The 21,844-nt window shown below is 44.0% G+C and overlaps 1 protein-coding gene across 1 annotated transcript in view; it reads left to right on the top strand.

Moving 5' to 3' along the window:
• The window catches only part of BACE2 (beta-secretase 2), a 47,712-nt gene that overhangs the window by 6,890 nt on the left and 18,978 nt on the right, over window positions 1-21,844 (top strand). Inside the window, exon 2 of the mRNA XM_039729500.1 lies at window positions 16,833-16,921. Within this exon, the coding sequence (XP_039585434.1) occupies window positions 16,833-16,921 (89 nt within the window). The remainder of the gene's footprint in view (window positions 1-16,832; window positions 16,922-21,844) is intronic.

The raw sequence follows: 21,844 nt of genomic DNA, 5'->3' as shown, positions 1-21,844 counted from the left end.
ACCATCACAGCAGAAGATGGAGGACAAGAAAGAAGGAGAAAGACAGGGCACACCCAGATTCCTCCATCTTGCCTCTTGAACCCCCATTCTAAAACCCCAAAATTCTACCTTTTCACCCTGTGACAAATTCACTGTCATTCTACTTAGTCTCTTGTGGCTTGTGAATCCTCACACATGTCCTGGGTAACGAGAAGGGAGCTCCTTGTGGGCAGCACCTGAAGGTGGTCAGTATGGGAGCTTGCCCTGGAGGAGATGGGCCAGAGGCTGGCCACACAGCCACACCACAGACAACAAACATCAGGCCTCAAGAAACAAAAATAAGCCACAACTAATGACATCCAGGCAGTTTATGGCGAGGAGCAAAGGACTCACAAAGGACTCACAAAGGACTCTGGGACCAACTGGGAGTGGCCATGCAGATCAACGGCCCGCGATTGGCCAGAAGGCTTCTAGAACATTCTGTGAGAGACTATACATATATCTATATGTTTGCCCCACTTTGGAGTCTTCTGAAGCAGCCTCTTTATGTTTTGTTTTGCACCCTCGTTTGTGCCCTTTTTATTTATTTAATAAATACCTCCAGCGATGGCGCTTCAGTCGTACCCATCCCTTCCTCACTGCTGCACCATGCAACCACACCGTTGTTGAGCTCCTGAGACCAGAGGGTTTCTCTGTGCACCCACAGATCCCTCAGGGTGTTGTTGCCAGCCCATCTCTGGCCATTCCACACCCAGCCAGGTCAGAGATCGCCGGCGGTCGGACGCGCGATCCATCTCCAATCTGCACCAACCCCGCAGCTTTGGTTTCACTGCGGTGGCGCCTGCTTGGCACAGCAAGGGATGCAGCACCTGAGAACCTCACCAAGGAGCTCTGAAAACTTCTCCTCAGGCTGAGAGCAGCTGCTGCTGCCCACAGGCCCAGCCAGTTCAGCAGCCTTGCCCCGGGCGTGGCTCTCCGATGGACTTTTGGTCATGCACATCCCAGAGCGGCCACGTAGCAAAGTCAGCCCTGGAGCCTCCAGGAAGCGTCAGGCCAGGGTCAACGTTTGCTCCCTCTTTTGCTAAAGGCTGATAAAATAGCACTTTTTTCCCCCTGGTCTCACTCCTCCCTCAGAGTTCTTCCCCCATTCTTTGTTCTGCCTGCCTTTCCTACTGCTCTCGCTGCCTTTTTTATGTCTAAGAGTATTTTACAGGAAGGGCAGCTGGGAACGAATGTTCTAGACTTTTATTTTGGGAATTTTTTTTAAGAGTCCTTCTCTAACAGATGAAATCTGTGGGGTGTCATGGGGAGGGAATTTGAGGAAAACAAGCTAGATGGAGGAACAAGATCTTATTTGAGTGAAAATTACAATTCACTGAATACAATTAATGTGTCATAATTAGGCCCTTTTGAAGGGAATCTGTTAAGACAGTAATTGCACTCTGCAATCCTTTTTTCCTCTCACCACTGCTTACTAATAATTTGATATTGTGAAAAACAAATTACTTGTAGATTTTGTCCTCTTTGCTCAGCTTGTGAGTACTAAAATTAGTTGATTTTATTTAGCTTTATGGTTGGCTTATTTTTGTACCTATTTACTAGCAAAAACTGCTATTAAGCTAGATTGCAATGTGTTCAGGGAAAATGCTGGTCTCACATCTTAGTCTGGCCTTATTTTAAAAGAGGAAAGGTATTAATGTTGCAGCAACACTTGGTAAGCTTCTCCTCCCTAAATACAAAGAAGAATCCATCCTTAGGGATCCAAAACTGGCATTTTTGCTTTAAAGAAAAAGACATGACAACTCAAGAACTGAGAGTCACCTTTCCACTTGAGGGAGGGATTAAAGGCCAGCTCCTGCCATTTGACAGGGGAAAAATAATTGGATGCTTTTGTCAGCCATCTCTCACATAATTCCTTGATATTTGTGAGTGGATCTGCCTGTGAGAGTGGCTCTCAGCAGAGCACCTTGGAGCCCACCTACTGCTCAGGCTCAGGTCAAGGCCAGATGTGAGAATTTTTTCACCACCCAGGCTCTTTCTGCTTCCTACTTTGCTTCCATAAGTAGCTTCACACCAGAGAAGTTCAGGCTTTGGGGTTTCTACAGGAACAAAAGGCTTACCTGCTTTGTCATCATATGGAAGCTTGGGTCCTACATATGCCAACTTGAACATTTTTATTGTGGCATCTGGGAAGAAAAGAATTTGAAGAATGCCATTGGCAGCAATAGTTTTGGCAGAGAAAAATAAAATACTGGGGTGTTTTGTTTTGACTGCAGGATTTGGATCTGTTTTGAAAATTGTGACTTTGTGAAATCTCGAGGGAGGTTTTTTCCTCACATTTTTTGTCTATGTAAATGGCAACTTTACTTCCAGAATTCCATTGTGATACCTGGTGATACAGAAACCTTGACTGTCAGAGTCTGCAGTATAACAAATGAACAGTTGTGGCATCTTTTCAAAGCTGGGTTGGACAGGGCTTTTAGCAACCTGGTCTGGTGGAAGGTTCCCTGCCCATGGAAGGGGGTTGGAATGAGATAATTTTTAAGGCTCCTCCCAACCCAAACCATTCCATGATTCAAGCCAGAGCACACTACAGCAGCTTGAGCTGTTCAGGGCAGTGTTACTGTGCTACTTAAGCGTGGTTTGGAAAGGCTGTGCCTTTGTTCAGTGTGCTGCCTGCCTGGTAGATGTCTGCTGCAGGAAAGAGTGAAGTGTGAGGTGTGTCAGAAAATGATTCATCATTCCTACCTTTTCTCTGACTAAAGAGATTTTTATTTAATTCATTCATGTTTCTTCTCAGCGACTCTCGGGTTGCAAATAAGACAGAGGAGTTCAAAGGTGGTCACACTTCCCAAAAGTCTGGGAGCTGCTGGACCAATGTAACATCTGATGCAGTCACAGTGCTTCAGCTTAACTGTCAGAGAATAATCTTCTCATTACTTCTCAGAAGCAAAGTCCTTCAGGGAATAACACAAACATTTCACATGATCCAAAGTGCCAGATTTTTGCATTTGAACCAATGAGATAAACCGTTTGGGGGATGGGGAGAGTTCACAGAATTTCTCAGGAGCTGTGGTTATGAACACTGCTACATGTTCCAGCTAAAATTAACTTTCATTTGCACTCTGCTGAGCCTTCAGGTTTACCTTGAATGACCTTTGATCATTGGCAGGTGACCAGATGCCAGTGGTACTTGCTGCAGCTTTTTGCCTGGGTTTGGGAGCTTTTCTCCATGGCAGCTGTGCACAACATAATTTGGGCAAAATTCCACAATTCCAGTGCCCTGAGCACCATCAGCACCAGTGGTGTGAATAGAACGGTTTGGGTTGAAAAGGATCTTCAAGACCATCCAATCTTAGCTCCCACCACATATCCATCATCACAGAGTGGGATGTAACCCCTGGCCAGAGTAGAAGGAAGCTGATTCCTGCCCTGGAATTGTTGCTGTGTGGAGGAATGGGTTGTAGGGAGCTGCTGTTATGGCGTGTCCTGGCAGACTTTATCAACCCGAGAGCACAACAAAGTCTTTTAACTTCCTGCCCTACAAACTCAATCTGGTATGTGGAAATGAAGCTGTGTTCCTGCATGCCTCTGTGTTCTCCTGTGTAATCAAGATTTTTATAGTGGAACTTGGTTAACAATTGTAATGATGTATGAGCCACGGGCGAAGCTGGTTCATTTCCCAGAGCTGCTGCCTCTCCAATATTAGCCAGGGGAAAGAGGAAAGTATGAATGTTTGAGAAGGAGAGAGAGAAATAAACTACTCCAATAGCAGAGGAGGAACAGTGCTGCTTTCAAAAAAGATAATTTTTTTTAAAAGCATATCTTATTTCACTTGAGAATCAAAACTGCCTTTTAAATTGTCCTGCCAAATTTTTAAGTAAAAACATTAAAACAAATATGAATAAAAAGCATGATTCTTATTTTTAATTAATCAAACACATCATTATGACATTGGTTAACAGCTTTTTTTCCTTTTTTTTTTTTCCCCAATCAAATAGTCCTTCCTGCTAATACAGAGCATGAAGCTGATTTGTGTTTGTGCCTTTGAACTCCCCTGTATAATTCCAAGGAACACCCATGATGACAATCAGACTCTGCTTGGCAATATCCTAAATAGGTCAGGTGCAATGGGGAGCAGAAGCCTTCCGTCTGTTGTATTCCCTTTATTAATTGCCAGGGAAATAAAACCACTGGAGTTGCATCACCTTGTTTGTGCTCTGAGGCCTGGGATCCCTGTGCACATTCCTGTGGCCACCAAAGATGGCACAGAGCAGTGGGAAGCTGCCTGGCCCTACACCTTTTCCCCAGAGGTTTGGCACAACTTTCCTATCAGGAAACATGATCAGAATAACCAAATTCCAGTCTCTGTGCCTGACATATGTCACCGTGATGTTTTCTGAAAAAATCCCTTCGCCAGGATTTCTTCTCCTGGGAAGCTGAGAAACCTCAGAAAACAATAATTATCTGATTCTCTTCTTCTGTGTTTGCTGCTTTGGAATGTAGTCTGAACATTGTTTACCAACAGATACATGTTTGATTAATTCCATGTAAATTGTGTTTTACTAATGACCAATCACAGCCAGCTGTGAGTGACTCTCTGAGAAGTCACAAGTTTTTATTTTTCATTCTTTTCTAATGGTCTAATATATCATTTTCTGTATTCTTTAGTGTAGTTTGGGAATAGAATAGAATAGAATAGAATAGAATAGAATAGAATAGAATAGAATAGAATAGAATAGAATAGAATAGAATATCAACCTTGTAAGAATATGGAGTCAAATTCATCTCTTCTCTCATCCTGGGACCCTCACAACCACCACAGACAAAGGTGAACTTGTGGGTTTTTTCCTGATCTTTCCCTCCTTCCCTTCCCTCACCTGCACTGGCAGATCCAGTCATGTCCCCTTGCCATCCTACCAGCCCAGCAGGTGTGTGAAAGTGTGGGATGGTGGCTGCTCCTGGGCAGAAAGGGAGGAAAGAGGTGGGAGCTGCTATGACAGGTGAGGAAGAGGTGGTTCCAGAGGGTGGGATTGGCTTTTTCAGGCTGACACAGCCCAGATCTCGTGGTAAATAAAGTCTGGCAGTGCTGCAAGCCAGGCCTGAAGAACAAGTCATGGCATTTTTATAGCAGAGGTCATGCCTTGAGGCACAGGGAGCTCCTAGCTGGCTTTCCAAGGCGTGTGCTTGCTTATTTACCTCTCCATACCCAACCATCCCAGCCAATCCAGAGATCTCACTGGGTGACCATGGGAATGTCTGTACTTTCCTGGCTTCCAGGAGGGACAGGCTGCTTTCAGAGCCCTGAACTTGTCTTAAACAGCAAGCTGGGTGTTCCCACAGCATCATATCCATGGACTTCCATGTTTTGGCAAGGTTGGTTGCTTCACTGTTGTGGTGAGCAGATAGAGAAAACCCAGGGAAAACTTCTGCACTTTGGGTTTGTAGCAGCATTTTAGGACTGAAAACAGACTGGAAAATGTCTCTAAGCATTCAGTGTCCTTGAAGAGGAGCACTAAAAAGCCATGAGGAGGAATTCCTGAGAGCAGGCAGTAAGTGCAGCTAGGAGGATGCTCTAATGAGTGGTGCCCCACAGAGTGGGCATGGAAGTGCTGCTGGGAAGAGCTCATTCCAGGGAGAACGGGTAGACTTGATGAGTCAGGGGTGTCCTGCTTTCACCTCTCCTCCTCACAGCTCTCCAGGCTCTGAAAAACCTTTGCTGACAAACACTCTTCTCCAAAGCTAACATCTTGACAGAGGAGGGGGGAAAAAAACCTGGAAAGAATTGTGTCACTACAAGAGCAAGGTGAAGGGTGGAGGAGAGGTAAGAGATCAGACCTGGTGTGCAGCCTTCTGAAAAATCTGAGTTTTCTCACTGCTGTCCTGCAAATCTCATTTTCTTTCTATTTGCCTCTGAAATGTAGCCTTTTTTCAGTGTTACTCACTACCTTCAAATCAAAGAATTATTAAATGGCTTGAGTCAGAAGAGAATTTCAAGATCATCTTGTTCCAACCCCCTGCCATGGGCAGGGACACCTTCCATTGTCCCAGGCTGCTCCAAGCCCCATCCAGCCTGGCCTGGGACACTTCCAGGGATCCAGGGGCATCCAAAACTTCTCTGGACAACCTGTGCCAGGGCCTCATCACAGGAAAGTTTTCCCTTATATCCCATCTAACCCTACTCTCCTTCAGTTTGAAGTCATTCCCCATGTTCTTCTAAATAGCATCTGTAAAAAAACCAAACAAAAAACTTTTAAGTGTTGAAGGAGCAGCTTTGGCACTTGGTTTCACATCTCCAATGCAATTTGAAAGCCAGAATCTGATTTAAAATTGAGTTTGAAGTTCAGATCTTCAGTATGAGGGAGACCTTTGAAAGAAGGTGGGAATACAGGAGGGGGACTGGACCACTCCTGCAGGGTTTCTGCCTGCTGCTGAAGGACAAGGGGACTGTGCTGTCTTTAGCAGAAGGGAGATCATCAAAGAAATAGCAGTGCTCATGAGGCTAGGGATGCCTTCTAGCCTAAGCACAAGAACATTAGGAATGGGCTTCATTCCCCTGATGAATTTTGTTATTTCCAGATGGCACAGTAAACATGGGCAGTGACTCACCTGCAGGGTGAGGAAGGTTTAAAAATTAGTCACTTCAAGCCTTCTTGAGTTTGCCTAGTAGCATGGCTTGACTCTGTACATATGTGTAAAACTGTTTTGGTCTTACTGCAGTTGGAGGATTTAGTTGATTTAATTTCAAAACAAGCTTTTTTTTGCCTTTTTTTTTTTACTGTAGGACTTCTGAAGCTAGGTAGAGAAGAAGAGTTAAAAATGCCTTTTTTTTATTTGACAGCAGTTTCACTGAGTCTAATGAGCGATAGAGGAAAAGAAAAGAATGACCTGACAAAATAAATTGGAAGCTAATTTTGGAGAGCAAAAGCCTCAGAAAATTGAAATTCTGAACTGAATGTAGCTTCTAACTGTAATCATTCACTGGGTATAATACATTAATGTAGGCTTACTGATTTCATTTCCTTAACCCATGGAAAAAAAAAAGGCAAAAAGTGCTCCTTCATATTGTATTCTGAAAGGTAATGTAGTAGCATGATTTCTCCTTTTTTTTTTTTTTGTGACTTCTTTAAAAAAGCCCAACCTCTAAAATTCTTTGACATGATTATACTTTTTAGAAAGATCATGCCCCCAAGTAGTGCTGGTGAGCAGAAGAGCCACGGCAGACATTTGACCTCAGACACTGCCCTGTTTTCTGTGGAGCTGGAAGCTCTTCCCTCTCCTCAGGTCCTCCCACAGCATCCTCAGCTCCATCTGATGTCCCAAAAATCCTGCTGGACAGTGCCCAGCAGGTCTGCCCTGTGGTGGTGTCACTCTCTGGTTTCCAGGTGAGAAAGTTTCATGCTGAGAAGGAGCCTGAGTGTGGCACTCACATTTTCTAGACTCCTTTGCCCAAGGTTTTTCTCCTGGGAAGCTGAAAGGCAGCAAGAGAGGCCTCAGAGAAAAGGGAAACAATTCTTATCTCATTTGCTTCTCCTGTGTTGTGCTCACATGGAATGTGTTTGGAGATTGTTTACCCACAGGTGATTGTTTCATTGGACTCTGCTGTGAGATGTTTTCACTCTTTGGCCAATTGGGGCCAAGCTGAGACTCTGGAAAGAGTCACGAGTTTTCATTATTATCTTTTTAGCATTCAGTAAGTATCTTTTCTGTATTCTTTAGTATAGTATAGTATTCTTTAATATAATATAATAAAGTAATAAAATTAGCCTTCTGATAAGATGGAGTCAGATGCATCCTCTCTCCTGTTCTTCAAGGGTGCCTTGATTTAGAACAGCCTGTGAAGTGGGTGATGCTACTCACAAGCACATCTCCAAGAGTTAAGCTCTTTTTAGCTATGGAATTATTGAATTAATAGCTGTGTCTCCAGCACCTTAAGTCACCCTGTTCTCCAGGGAGGGGTGAGCTCTGGATGAGACTCTTGCTAATTTAGGACACAGGGTTTAGACTTAGCCTGTCTCTAAACCAAGGCTGCGTGGGCACTGGGATTCCTCTCGAGGCTTGCAGTTAAATGTGAGAGTTGCTCCCAGTGGCATTTGCCTTACAGCCTCCCTGTCTCGTCAGGGCTGTGCTGTAATTACCAGGAAATTGATTAATTTAGTTCCTTTACACCTACTAACAGGTGGAAACAGGCTTTTACGTTTAACAAGAGCTTTGTGTGCACTTAAGCACAAATAGCTGATGTCTCATGCACGCCTTCTTGAATTTCAGAGTGTTTGGGGGGGTTTTGTTAATCCTCCATTTGTCTAGGCACTCATTATCTTTCCATTCAAGAACGTGTGTGGTGTAAGTACAGCAAATGTACAGATCTTCCTCACAAATTTGGGAGGATTTCTGCTGCTCTCAGTAAGCACTAACTCTGTGCTTAAGGATTGGTGGCTACCCTGGGGAAGGCTGATGAAGGCACCTCTTGGCTTCCATGCAACCCCTTCCTTCTGAAAGGTTTGGCTCCCTGGGGGTCTCTGTCACAATTTTCCTTCATCTTCTCAATCCATTTAAAGCCTGTCAATGTTTATTTACAGGTGATTTTTTTTCCTACACCTCTAGGTTATTGTTGTTACTCTGTAATTAGTCCAGATTTCCATTAAAACTCAGCGCTTAGAGCAGAGCATGACTTCAGCTGCAGCTGGTTTATGTGAACATAAACAGGATTGCCTCACACACCTGGTTTTGTCTGCTGCAGGGTGTGAGGTGGGAGAGAGACCTGTGTCTGGAGGGGGGGGAAAATAAAAAAGAGGGAAAAAAAGGTTAATCTCTTCTGAAAAGGCAATGAGACAAAATTGCTGCGATTCACACAGCTCTAAGATAAGCAAGTAATGGCTCATGTTCAACAGCAAAGCATGTTCATATAGCATGAATAGGATGGATGTGTTGTATGATAAATCTAGACACAGCAAATAAATTTCAGCCTGAAAAATAAGATAGCACATGAGATGGCATGTGCAGAAAGAATGCTAATGTTTAGGGAACCGAGGGCATTGGCAGGAAGGAGAGCGTAGAAATGAAGAATAGATATTTTGTTTTGTTACCAGGATTGATTGGCTGACTATTTTTTTTGTCTTTAAACCATAATAGCCTTCCCTTATTGTCAAAATGATAATATATACAAAGCACTTCCTGTAATATTTTTCTTCAAAATGACTATTCATCAGTCCCACAGTCAGATGCTCATATTTCAACTCACAATTTAGTTTAGCAAGTTTATACTTCAGAGCAATCTGTCATTTTAGCATTTGTGTTTTTTATACAAATCCCCACTACAGAAGCATGCAGTGCTCTTAAACACGGATAGATTGGCTAATCCAGATAGTACTTTGTAATCTTCTGGCAAAGAAAGAGATTATTGCTTTTCAGGCAGGAAAAAAGAAATATTCCTTCCAGTCTAGCAGTGGAGAGATTCAGGGGGAAAACTCCTGATCTTCTGCTGGGCCCAGTGAGTTTCCAGTCTAGCAGTGCAGATCGTGGAGAGATTCAGGGGGAAAACTCCTGATCTTCTGCTGGGCCCAGTGAGGGTGTGAGAGTGTTTGGGAATAGATGTTTGAGTGGCTGGGGAAGAGAGGGAATGTGGAAATAGCAAATGTAAAAGTAGTAAATGTCAATCCCAGGTCCTGGCAGCACCTGGGAATGGAGTGAGGGGAAAGGCAGCAAAAGGCCAAACCCTCCCTGGGGAGCTTGGTCTGGCACTGGCTCTCCTGTTAACTCCCCAGGCTGCAAACACAGCACAGTTTCTGCAACAAACTTCTGCTGCTGTGAAAGCAGGAGTTATCTTTGGTGATAAACCTGACCTTCTGGTTTGCCCACGTTTTCGTGCAGCCATAAATCACCTTCCTTTGCATCCCCAGGGCTGCAGCAAAATGTGGGCAACACCTGCTGAACAAACATTATTAGAAAATTAATCTCTTTTTTTTTTTTTTTTTTTTTTTTTTTTTTTTTTTTTTTTACTTTCCTCACAATGCCTCTCTTATCTTGGCTGCATGGGTGAGCCCTTCTTGTGGCCATGGGAGGGGGTTTTTTGCAGGTAGGTGTGTTTTCTCTGGTGAGGTGACCTCACTCAGGGCAGCACTGGAAATACCCCTCCTGGACTTGGTGTAAAATGTGGGTCTGGCTTCCTCCTCCTCCTCCTCCTCTGAGGTGCAGTATGATTCCATCCAAGCTGCAGAGGAAAATTTGGCTTTGGGGTGAGGTGTTTCTCCAGTGCAGGGACTGCTTGTGAGCTGTGAAAAGTGGGAGAGTCCTTCCCTGCCCCAGTGTTCATGGGCAGTGTGCCAGTCCAGCAAATTTACCTCTTTTTGTTTTCAGTCTTACCTGTTGAACAAAGTGCACATTATTCTGCAAGCAGAAGTCTGTCATTGTGGAGGCTTTTCAGGTTTATGTCTGACTTTGCAGTCTTCTACATCCAGAAATGCTTCCAAAAATTTCTCTTAATTCATCTTTTAAATTGCTTTTATTTCTGCATCTTCAGAGGAACAGATGAAGAATCTATATTAAAGCCAGCCTAGCCTTCTGATAGGTTTTTTTATTAGAAAGTAGCTGTAAATGCTAACTCTAAGTAACACAGGGGAGAAAAAAACCCATAGAGTATGTCTGTGCTTAAAAAGCCACTGCATATTGTAACATTGCTAATTTGTAGAAACAAATTGCTGAAATAACCTGACAGTCAGTGCCAATAATAACATGTAATAACTGTGGGCAAACACAGCATATAGTTATTGGTGTTTTCTTTTCTGTGTGATGGTTGTAAGCAATTCTTGCCAGATGGGCTGATAATGTAATTAGGAATCATTGTGTTAAATGAGGCACCATTTAAATTGCCAACTAATTTTCCTATCTATTAACCAGCTTGAAAAAGAAGAGCTGTTACCCAAATGATTTCTAGCTGCTAATCCCTAACAAGAAGCAGCACTTCTTTGAACCTTTTTTTTTTTTTTTTTGAAGCACTGTCTAGCAGATTTTTTTCTGGAGGGTTTATTATGTGTGGGACAAAATAAGAAAGAGAATTAAGAGATAGTAAAAGCTCAGGGGTGAGGTGGGGTGGACTTCTCCATCTACACTGTGATGTGTGGTAACAGCTCCTGAGCAGGTCATGGGATGATTCCTATTTCTGGTCTCTGCTTGGGGATAAAAACTTTTTTACTTTGTCATAGTTCACTGTGTGACATGCTCCAGCAAGCATATCGAATTACAAACCCTATTTTAAGTGGGTGCTTTGGGAGAAATCATGAAAGTAGGAAAAGATTTTGAGTGGCACATGAACGTTACTGGTGTGGAATGGTTGTGCTCCTTGCTGAGGACAAGAGAGAATGGAAGAGAAAGGGGTGCCCTTGGGTCGAGTTAAAAGCCCAGAGGAGGCATGATGGCTTGTAGTCTTCATCATGAAAAGAGATATCATTGCTAAAAGGGAATAGGTTTAGATTAGATATTAGAAATAATTCTTCAGGAGGGTGGGCAGGGGCTGGGATGGAATTCCCAGAGCAGCTGTGGCTGCCCCTGGATCCCTGGCAGTGCCCAAGGCCAGGCTGGACACTGGGGCTGGAGCAGCCTGGGACAGGGGAAGGTGTCCCTGCCATGGCAGGGCTGGCACTGGATGGGCTTTTTGGTCCTTTCCAACCCAAACCATTCTGGGATTCTGTGAATTCTTACAGAGCTCCCTTCTTTGCTCTGCTGCCTTGTGAAAGAAACTATTAATTATCATTAAAGTTTTGTCTGAACCCCAGAGTAAATGTAAGGCTGAATGAGATTGTTTACTGTATTTATGGCCCTATGTGTGCAAACCCTGTTTCTTCTTTTTCTCCCCAACTCCCTGTGCTTCAGCTGAAGCAGGAATGAACAATCAAATGCATTTTTGCAGTCTGGTTTCTTTACAGAATCATGGAATAGTTAAGGTTGGGAAAAACCCTTCAGGTCAAGTCCAACCATCAACCCATGTTCACCAGTAAACTATGTTCTCAAGTGCCATATCCACATGTTTTTTTAATAATTCCAGGCATGATGACTTTTCCACTTCCCTGGCCAGTTTGGTCAACTGCTTTACAACAATTTTTGAGGAAAATTTTTCTCTAATATCCAGCCCAAACCTCCCCTGGTGCAGCTTGAGGCCATTCCCCCTCATCCTGTCACTTTTTACCTGGTAGAAAAGACTGACACCAGCTCACTCCAACCTGCTTAAGTAGCTGTAGAAAGTTGGCCAGTCCAGTGGTGGAACTTCATTGCTTGATCTAAAAGGGTTGATCAGACCCATGTACTTGGAAAAAAAATACAGTGGATTTTTCTATTTTTCTTCTTCTTTTTTTTTTTTTTTTTTTTTAGTGGGGATGAAAAGCATCCCTAGTTCAGTGTGGGTGACCTGGGGAATCACATCCAAAGCAGCAGGTTTGCAGGCAAGCCCCAGGATTCCACACCTGGAAAAGGCTGTGGATGCTAAATCAGGAAGACAAAAAAATCCATTTTGCACTTTCAGCCTGTGGGATTTCTTTTGTATATTTTTCTGGAAGTTACCCAAACCTCCCAACCTCAAACTAAAAGAGGGAAGAGGAACTTCTCCAAAGTCTGATCAGGGTGTCTACCAGAACAGAGGCAACTTCTGTCCTAGCTAAGGGATAGGAGCAACCCCTATGCAACAAAAAATGAATGATTGCTGCTCTCACTTTCCCTTGAAAATGTGAAGGAAGTCACTTTCTGAATGCATGGTGGATAACTGCAAATTGTTTTATGCCAGGCAGTTAAATGAGGCATGAATAACAACCAGTCTAGTGTGGATGTGTCATATTGACATCACCTGCTGTACCAGGGCAGGTGCCTGAACCACAGCCAGCCAAAGCTTTGCTGAGTGAAAAAATTATAACACATCAATAGGCAATTTTTGTTTTTTTTCTGGTAGCAAAATACAACAATATTTAGAAATGGAAGGCTTAAAAATATTAAAGACATAGTGGTAAGTGAAATTATTGAAGCTGTGTAGCATGCAGTAAGTGCTATTTGATGCTGCTGCTGAATCAAGCACTGGAAAGTTTAAGGGATCCTTGAAGTATTGACAAAGTGTTTGACTTCCACTTGGGACTGGGGAATTTTTAATGTCTCTACCCCTTCAGAATAGAAAAATATAAAATGCATGACCTCCAAGGCTTCTGCTTTCAGTGTTCATGACTTTCAGTAAACAAGTTTGGATTTGCTTCTTTTTATAACCACAAACTAATGGCATATAGATAGTGTCAGACTCCCTCTGTGAATTTGTCATGGCAGAGGTGGATGTTCCTGTCTTGCTTACTGTAAAATAGGGATCTTTATGAGCCTCCTGTTAATAATAACAGCTCTATTTGCATATAGGAAATGCAGATAGCAAAATAATCTTCAGGTACTTTACTAGGTGCAGATTTCATGTCCCACAGCTGTGGTTAAGGTGACCTTTGGGGGGAAGAAACAATTTAGTGCATTTGCTCTCAGTGTTTGTTGTGTGAGTCTGAAATTGAACTTGGAGACCACAAAAAACAAAAAATTAAAAAAAAAAAAGCCAGAAATTCTCCATAAAAGGCTTTGCTTCTTCCAAAAGCAAAAGGAAAGTAGTTTTTCATTGATTTTAATGCTAATAGCTAATCTAAACTCACTCTGGCAGTTGGAAACCATTCCCTGTGTCCTGTCCCTGCATCCCCTGGAAATTGTCTCTCTCCAGCTTTCCTGGGGCTCCTGCAGGCCCTGCAAGGCCACCCTGAGCTCAGCCCAAAGCTTCTCCTGTGCAGGTGAACAATGCCAGCTGTGCCAGCCTTTGCTGCCAGCAGAGCTGCTCCATCCCTCTGCTCATCCTGGAGCCTCCTCTGGGCTCTCTGCAGCAGCTCCAGCTCCTCCCTGGGCTGGGACAGGCCTGGGGCAGCTCTCAGGTGGGCTCTCACCTGAGGGGCACAGGGGCACAATTCCCCCCTCACCTCTGCCCACGCATCCTTGGATGCAGCCCAGGACACTGTTGGCTTTCTGGGCTGCAAGTTGACACTTCCAAGGACGTGTCCAACCTCTCACCCACCAGCACCCCCAAGTCCTTCTCAGCAGGGCTCTCTGGGTTAGGACAGGACAGGATGACAGCCCTGGACCATGGCTCCTTCCGTGGCCACCCTGTGCCTCTCCAGAGCTTGCCCAAAGCTGCCCCAGCAGCTCCATGAGGAACGGAGGAAGCTCCAGTGCAGACAACATGAAAGTGCCTCTCAATGAGACGTGAAGGCTCTAAAGAAAATTCAGGAGAGAAAGGGACCTCAGTAAGTTATAGCCAGCCCAAAATGAGCTGCTAATCACTGGCGCTATTGTGAGGACTACAATAAATCAGTGTCTGCCCCGGCCCGCCTGCATCTCATTGTGCACAAACATGTGGATGAAGAATGTCAGCCTCAATGGCATCTGTCATGTGAGCTCTGCTGTGTCCGAGTGGGCTGGAGCCTGCATGCTTAGCCAGCTTTGTGCTTTCCCTCTTTCTTTGTGGGGGATATCTGTTTTATTCTGGAAATCTTGATGTGCTCCGGCCTGTGGGTAGTAAATCTGCCCTTTCCTTGGGTGGTTTGTGAATTCCGTGATGATAACATTGTATTTGAGGTGTGGGGGTAAAATGTCTTTCTTATGTGTCATATTTAGTGATTTTTGTTAGTTTGGGTTGTTTTGTTTTTTTTTCTCCCCCAAGTCCTCCTCCGTTTATGGTGCCATGCATATCACTGAGCTAAGGCAACACCTACATGTATTTATGCAGCTGATGTATAGTGCCCATTACTCAAGCATCACAGACTACCTCGGAAAGGCTAATTAATTTAAGCCCTGCAGCACCCCTTTGAGGCAAATTTTGTCAGTCCTGATAGATGCAGGCACACGTTGTAGCTGCTCTTTGTTGTTTATTTTTAATATGATTTCTATTCCAGAGAAGGGGGGGAAATGAATAGTTCATACTTTGTTAGGTAGTTGAAAAAATGTGAAGCTTTTGATAGCATTGAAATGAAGTATGCAACAAACTTTGGATTTTATTGCAGAGCCTCACAGGTTCTCATTTTCTTTTAAAGCCTCAGCTCCTGGAGCTAAGTGAACTTGTGGATGTCCTTTTGTTCTTAGATGACTCTGTCTAGCTCATGTGGTTGCAAAATAAATTTTAATGTATTGTCTTTGCTTAATCTAAAATCTGGGATGCAGCTTGGCTAAGGTTGTTGGTTTGTTTCTTTTTAGTCTTAAAATTTCTGCAAGATTAGGGCTGGGAATACCAATGACAGAGTGTGCCTGCAGTTCAGAAGAGATTCTCAGAAATTACTGCTTGGTTTTGTGTTCTTGTTTAAATTTCAGAGTTCCTCAGTCCCATACTATATTAAAAGGGTGAAACAAGGGTAACCATCACCTCCCTTCTCCTCCATGAACAAACCAAAGATGTTTTTAAACACTGACTCACACTTTTTGTCTACACTCAGTCTTATTAGAGAAGGATTCAGCACATCTATTTCAAATGCTTTATCCTCCTTTGTGTTTACACTTGGCTCTGAGCTCAGCCCTTTTTCTCCACTTCCTTTGTCAACACCAAACTTGTTTCCCTGCTGGTTCTCTTCCAGCCTTCCCACATCCCCTCCTGTGGTAGATCCCAAGCTGCATGACATCTTAAGGAGTGATCAGAGGGGCTGGCTTGAGCTGGCTTTAAGCCATGGGCAACCAAATCTTCATGTCTCACTCCTTCCTACAGGAAAATTCCTAATTCTTTAATATTTTTCTGGGGAGCAGGGGTTTTAAGCCAATCTGAGACCGTGTTGTCACCAAAGGAGGGAATCACCCTTTTCTGGTATCTGCTCCTACCATTCCATTTGAGTGGTGTCTGATATGGCTAATTTCTATTTTTTCTTGGCATCTGTAGGTGAGGAACCTGACCTGGTTTGCATCACAGCCCTGTGGCTTTGCCAGGGAGGGCTGGGAACCATCCAGCCAAGAGCAGGGGAAAAGTGTGACCATTGATTTGGTAGCAGTAGAGTCTAGACTGACTTAAACTTACAATTTAATGGCTCTGTACATAATGTGGTTTCCAGGTCTCACTGAAAGAAGTGACCCTGCTCTGCCATCGTGCAGCTGTGATGGACCAGCCTGGTTACCTGAGCTAGATGGGGAGAGGAAGGTGCCACATTTCCATTTTCAGCCTAAATAAACCAAGTGGCCCCCTCTTAGGCTCCCTTTCAATCACGGTGTTAATAAATCTGCTGTCCTCATGTTTAAAGGTGGTAAAGTCTGTGGAAGGTTGCTGCTGCTGCTCAGGATGAACTGGGCATTGCTCCCGTGTTTTCCAATCCACAAAGCAGCTTCCTGCTTCTGCTTATCTCTGTCCAGACCTGCACTCTGCCCCTACCTTGAAATCTCACAAGTTCTAAGACAAAGAGCGCTTTAAGCAGTCCATAATTCAGCCTGTGCTCTGGACAGGTTGCCAAGACTCATGGGTTGGGCCAGAAAGAAATTGGAGATGATCAGGAATTCATCTGCTGTGCAAATGTGGGCTTGGGCCAGAAAGAAATTGGAGATGATCAGGAATTCATCTGCTGTGCAAATGTGGGCTTGGCGGGTTTTCCCCCTTCCAGGAACAGGACTATTTTAAAGCTTTCCAGCAGGATCAGCTGGTTTGGATGGGCTGCAGCAGCATATCTTCCCCAAAATGTGACACTAAATTTATTTCTCGGGGCAGTGCCCACCATGATTTTAAAGCTGAAGATAGTTTAGACAAAAACCGCAATGATTTTTTTTGTTGCTCATTTGTTTAATTGGATATGCAAATCACTTATACTTTCTTTTTTTTTTTTTTTTTTTGGCAGTTAAATATTCTGGTTGACACTGGGAGCAGCAATTTTGCTGTAGCAGGTGTGCCTGATCCTGATGTCACGTCCTACTTCAATCCTGAGCTGTAAGTACCTGTTCTGCACCTGTGGTGGAAATTAAGGGGGGTCTTTTGGATTCTGGCTCCTCCATGCAAGACAGGATAATAAGGCAGCTCAGCTCCTGGGGCTCCTGTGACATCCCATGGGAGTGGGATGTTGGCTGCCTGGTGGGAATTTTGGATTTGCCTGATGCAAAACCCTGCCTGACACCGTGGACAGCCCCACTGGTGGCAGCACAGCTGAGCTCTGAGTGAGCATCAGCAGCACTAATTAGAACTGGAGAAAAGAGAAGATGATTACAGGGTAAAAATCATTTGCAAAATCACACCAATTTCAGCCAATTTCTTACCTGAATAGACTTGCAAGGAATTAAAAGTTTCAATGTGCTTTGCCTTTGTTTGAAGACAAAAATTAAAAGCCGGTAATTGTATCAGTAATTGTATTACTTGACATTCCATCCAGAAGCAAAATTACTTAGTCAAAAGCTAATTTGTTGTTCAGTTTGGCCACAGGCCTCAATCAGTCAGTGATCTGGGCAGACCCTGATGAATCTGGTTGTTTATAAAATACAACTTGGTGGTTCTGGTGTTTGTTATGCACTAAATTTGCCATGTTTAGCATAAGCTGACATTAATCACAGCCAGGCTTTGTTTGTCTGAATCACATTTCTTCCTTCCTTTCTGTCTTTCTCTAGTTTCAGTTATTTCAGGTAAACTTCTCCAAAATGCAATGTTTATCTTTAGCTGAAGTATATGAATAAAAATACCAAGAGTGCTGGGAAACTGGGGAGTATCACCCTTCTCACTGCCTCACATGTGTTTTAACATGGGGTTTTACACTTTTTTTCCCAGTAAAATGCACTGTGAATGGAGGGAAATCTTATTATTTCCATGCTTCTTACTGGAGTAGCCTCACCTCCTGTCACATATTTAATGGAGATATTTCACATCATGCTGATGTGATACAGGTCTGGAAAATCTGGAATTTTGGAGAGCTATTTCTGATACTCTTTGATAGCTATTCCTGCACTACTGCAGGGTTTTCCATGCCAGCCAGCTGTCCCCTTCCATAGGCAGTGGCTAGAGAAAAATTAACTGCAAGAATTCAAAGCACAAGCATTCTTTCTGCCTTGTCTCTTAATTGATGTTATTGAGACTGGAAGGACAAGGTCTCTCTCATCAGAAGCATAAACCATTAAAAACAGCAGCAGCAGGGCTCGTGTGTGGGGAAAGACAGACTGAAATCATGTGAAGGTTACAGCCTCTGACCAGTGTGCTCAGTGGACACTGTGTTTTGAGAACTTTAATATAAGGTTAATAATGAAACCTTGAGGTCCAGGCCCTAAAGAGTTAGTTAAGGGTGCTTTGTAAAATTACTCAAAATCAAGTCATTACTTGATTTTAAGTCATTACTTAAAAGTCAATCAAGTCCAGAGCAATTGCAGCAAGAGTTTCTGGTTTGGGTTGCACTGATGGAGTCGTGCAGTGGGCTCAGAACACAAACATTAACAGACTCCTGGGTACACCATGCTTCTTCCATTTAAAATATTTTAACTACATTTAAATAAATAAATTGGAGGCATCTTGGCCCCAGTGAAATCAGGTAGATCTTCTAAAAATATTGGTTGCAAGAACGCTCTGTAGGTCACCTGGCACACATCCCAAATGAGCTGGGGCTGTCACCAGAGCAGGTGAGCCAGGCTGAGCCCAGCCGAGTCCTGTAAACATCTGTGATGGAGAATCCATGCTCTGTCCAGGCAGAGTGTCGTGCCACAGTCTCCTGGGGAGGAAATATTTCCTGTTGTCCAGCCTGAACCTCAAAAAATGTAACTGGTGGCTGTGGCAGTCAGCATGGCAGCTGCTGCCTTTGATGTAGATCCCATGCAAACCTGAGTGTGCAGTCTGTCCTTCATGGAGGTTCTTGATGAAGACCTTCACAGAACCACAGAATCACAGGTTGGAAAACACCTCCAAGACCATCAAGTCCAATTTGTGACTCCTCCCCACCTTGTCCCCAGCCCAGAGCACTGAGTGCCATGTCCAGGCCTTCCTTGGACACCTCCAGGGGGGATGAGTCCACCACCTCGCTGGGCAGCCCCTTCCAGTGTTTAACAACCATTTCCATGATGAAATTCCTCCTGGTGTCCAGCCTGAGCCTCTCTTACCATAGCTTGTGTGTCCTCTTGTCCTGTTGCTGTTGCATGGGAGAAGAGCCTGACTCTCAGCTGGCTGCACCCTCCTGCCAGGGACTTGTAGAGAGTGAGAAAGTCTGTCCTGAGCCTCCTTTTCTCCAGGCTGTGGAACAGTTTTTGCTCCACTCACAACCCCTGGGGCTCTGCTTGTCACAAGTCAGGGGCTCCTGTGGACCCAGGGGTGCAGCCCACCTTCAGCCCACACTGTGGCTGGTCTGTTCAGCCCCACATCCTCAGCTTCCAAATGGGAGTGCCAAGGGAGGTGGTGTCCAAAGCCTCTCAGAAGCCAAGATGTGCTACAGCCACTGTTCTCCTCAGCTGTGCCTCCAATCCTGATGTAGAAGATGGGTCAGGTGTGATGTGCCTGTGAAATTCCCCACTGAGTGTCTGTGACTGCATGGCTGTCCTTCAAGTGCTTGGAAACAGATTCCAGGAGGTTTTATTTGAGACTTCTCCTGACTGGAGGTAAAGCCCAGTCACCTGTACTTCCTTGGGTGCTGCTGTTTGTCTCTTTTTGAAACTGGCCTTAGGGTAGGCTTTTCCCAGCAGTCAGAACACCTTCCTGGAATTGTGATTGAAACCCTGATGGCAACTCGGCCCCACACAGCCCCACTCACTCACTTCCCCACCAAAGCCCCAAACATTTCTCCCTTCTTCCCCCAGCTGTGTGTGCTGAGCATGACACCATGGTTTGGGATATCCCTGGGGTCAGTTGGGGTCATCTGTCCCCTCCCAAATTCTTGTGCACACCAAGCCTGGCAGTGGTGGGGTGAGCTGAGAGGGAGACAAGACCTCGGCTCTGTGCAAGATCTGCTCAGCAATAACAAAAACATCTCTATATTTCAGCTCTGTTTCCAGCACAAATCCAAAACACAGCCTGTGCTGGCTGCTGTGAAGAAAATTAACTCCATCCCCAGCCCAAACCAGCATGCTTGGTTGTTGTGATTTTGCAGGGATGGTAAACAGGGGCATTGATATCACATCGGCTGGATCTGCAAAATTACCCAGGAGCAACCTTTGCCCACGTGTAAATGAGAAAAACGACCTGTGGGCACTTTTCTTCCTTCCTAGGAGGAACACTTAAGATTAGATAAAGGGGTTTTCTCTCATCTGGTAATCACTCCTGCAGTTTTCCCCTGTATTGTCACGGAGTGCTTCCGATGTCTTAAACTGCAAGTTGAAGACAAGGGGGAAGAAAGATTAGTAATTTGTTAAATTAATGGGTTATGAGTTATAGATGTGTGCTTATTAGAATATTCATGTTGTGTTGGAGAGAGTGATGGGGCTTAATTTCCTGGTGCCACACTCTTAGTTTAATTTTATTCAGATGATCAAAATCAGAAATTGAATGCATGATTCTTTTTTGACGGAAATTGAGGGGGGTGCATGGGAGAGGCATTATCTTTGTTTCAAAGGACCCAGAGAGTGTGTTTTTCAGGAAGAGCCCTCCTGGAGCAATTCCAGAACTAACTTGTTAAATGATGTTGTGTGTCATATAATCTATGTGATATAATCCTGCTGTTTAATTATCTGTCTCTTTCTTTACAAAGCGAGTAAAGCTGTTACCATGCACTCTTTTACAGCTCAGGCTTTTGAGTGGCTCTGACAAACCTTTGGGGTAAAAAGTTCTGAGTTTGCTGTGATAATCATGCTCTATAAGTCACCATGATGTATAAGGTTTTGCAAAATTACCTGATTTGTCCTGATCTGAAAAGAAATCACGGTGTTTGTTTCTCATGCTGTTGAAAATAACAAGTAGTTTTGTTGAGTACTCTACTTATGATAAAAGAGCTACTTAAACAGACATATAAAGGGAATTTTACACTTGAACCCAAGTGATCAGTGATGGCTCTGCAGCAGTATGTAAATCTGACATGCTCAGGGCTTTCAGTATTCAGGAACAGTGTTCAGTTTTATTTCAGTAAATAAATAAAGACTACTACTGCCTCACCATCTGAAGCTTCAAAAGCAAGCTGCTCAAGAGTTGATCTTTCCAAGAGATAGGGAGGTAAGGGAAATATAGGCAATAAATTGAGGTAATACGATAAGTTATATACCATCAAACAAAAGAAACAAAGCAGCTTGTTTTGCTGCTTTTGCAGTGTGATCCTGCCAGGTTGGGTGTGTGCACTGTACAGGTTGTGGTTTGGGCTGATTATAAACTCTTTGTGGAAGCCCTGCAGATTAGATGGGACTTCTTGGTTAGAAATCAATAATTTCTGTTGTATTTTCACATTTGAGTTATTTGGTGAGGTCGGTGTTATGCAGGGCTTCCTGCACATGGTGGATTTGCTGCTCCATGTTGAGCTTGCTGCAAAGGGATTGTGACATGAGAAATAAGATTCTGGTGTTTTGTCCTGTGCTGGTAATGAGGATTAACCCTGCAAGAGAAAATGACCCCATTGCTGGTTTGCTCAGCTGGGGCTCGAGATCCATGTGAGTTTTGAGGACCAGGTTTCTGGTGGCTGCTTTGGAGAGAAGATGGGAATGGGAAGGTGAGGGAAAAGGGAGTAGGATCCCTACAGCACCATGATCTAGGAGCCCTTATTCCTTGCCTCTGTCTACTTTGTCCTGCTGGAAGAGGTGAATTTCTTCTTTTCTTATCACAGCCAAAACAGCTTGTTTGTAATTTTCTTTTCTGTGCTGTGTGTTTGTTTTACAACACTCAGCCCATGAATTACAACTAGTCTCTAGTTTTGACCTCTGAAGTTTTCTTCCTTTAGATCAGTGAGGTGGAAAGGTGAAAAAAACCTGTGGC

Source organism: Passer montanus, unplaced genomic scaffold (assembly GCF_014805655.1).
Source record: "Passer montanus isolate IOZ18808 unplaced genomic scaffold, ASM1480565v1 scaffold69, whole genome shotgun sequence".
NCBI classification, from domain to species: Eukaryota; Metazoa; Chordata; class Aves; order Passeriformes; family Passeridae; genus Passer; species Passer montanus.
The sequence above is the reverse complement of the archived record's forward strand: the minus strand, read 5'-3'. Positions and strand labels throughout refer to the sequence as shown.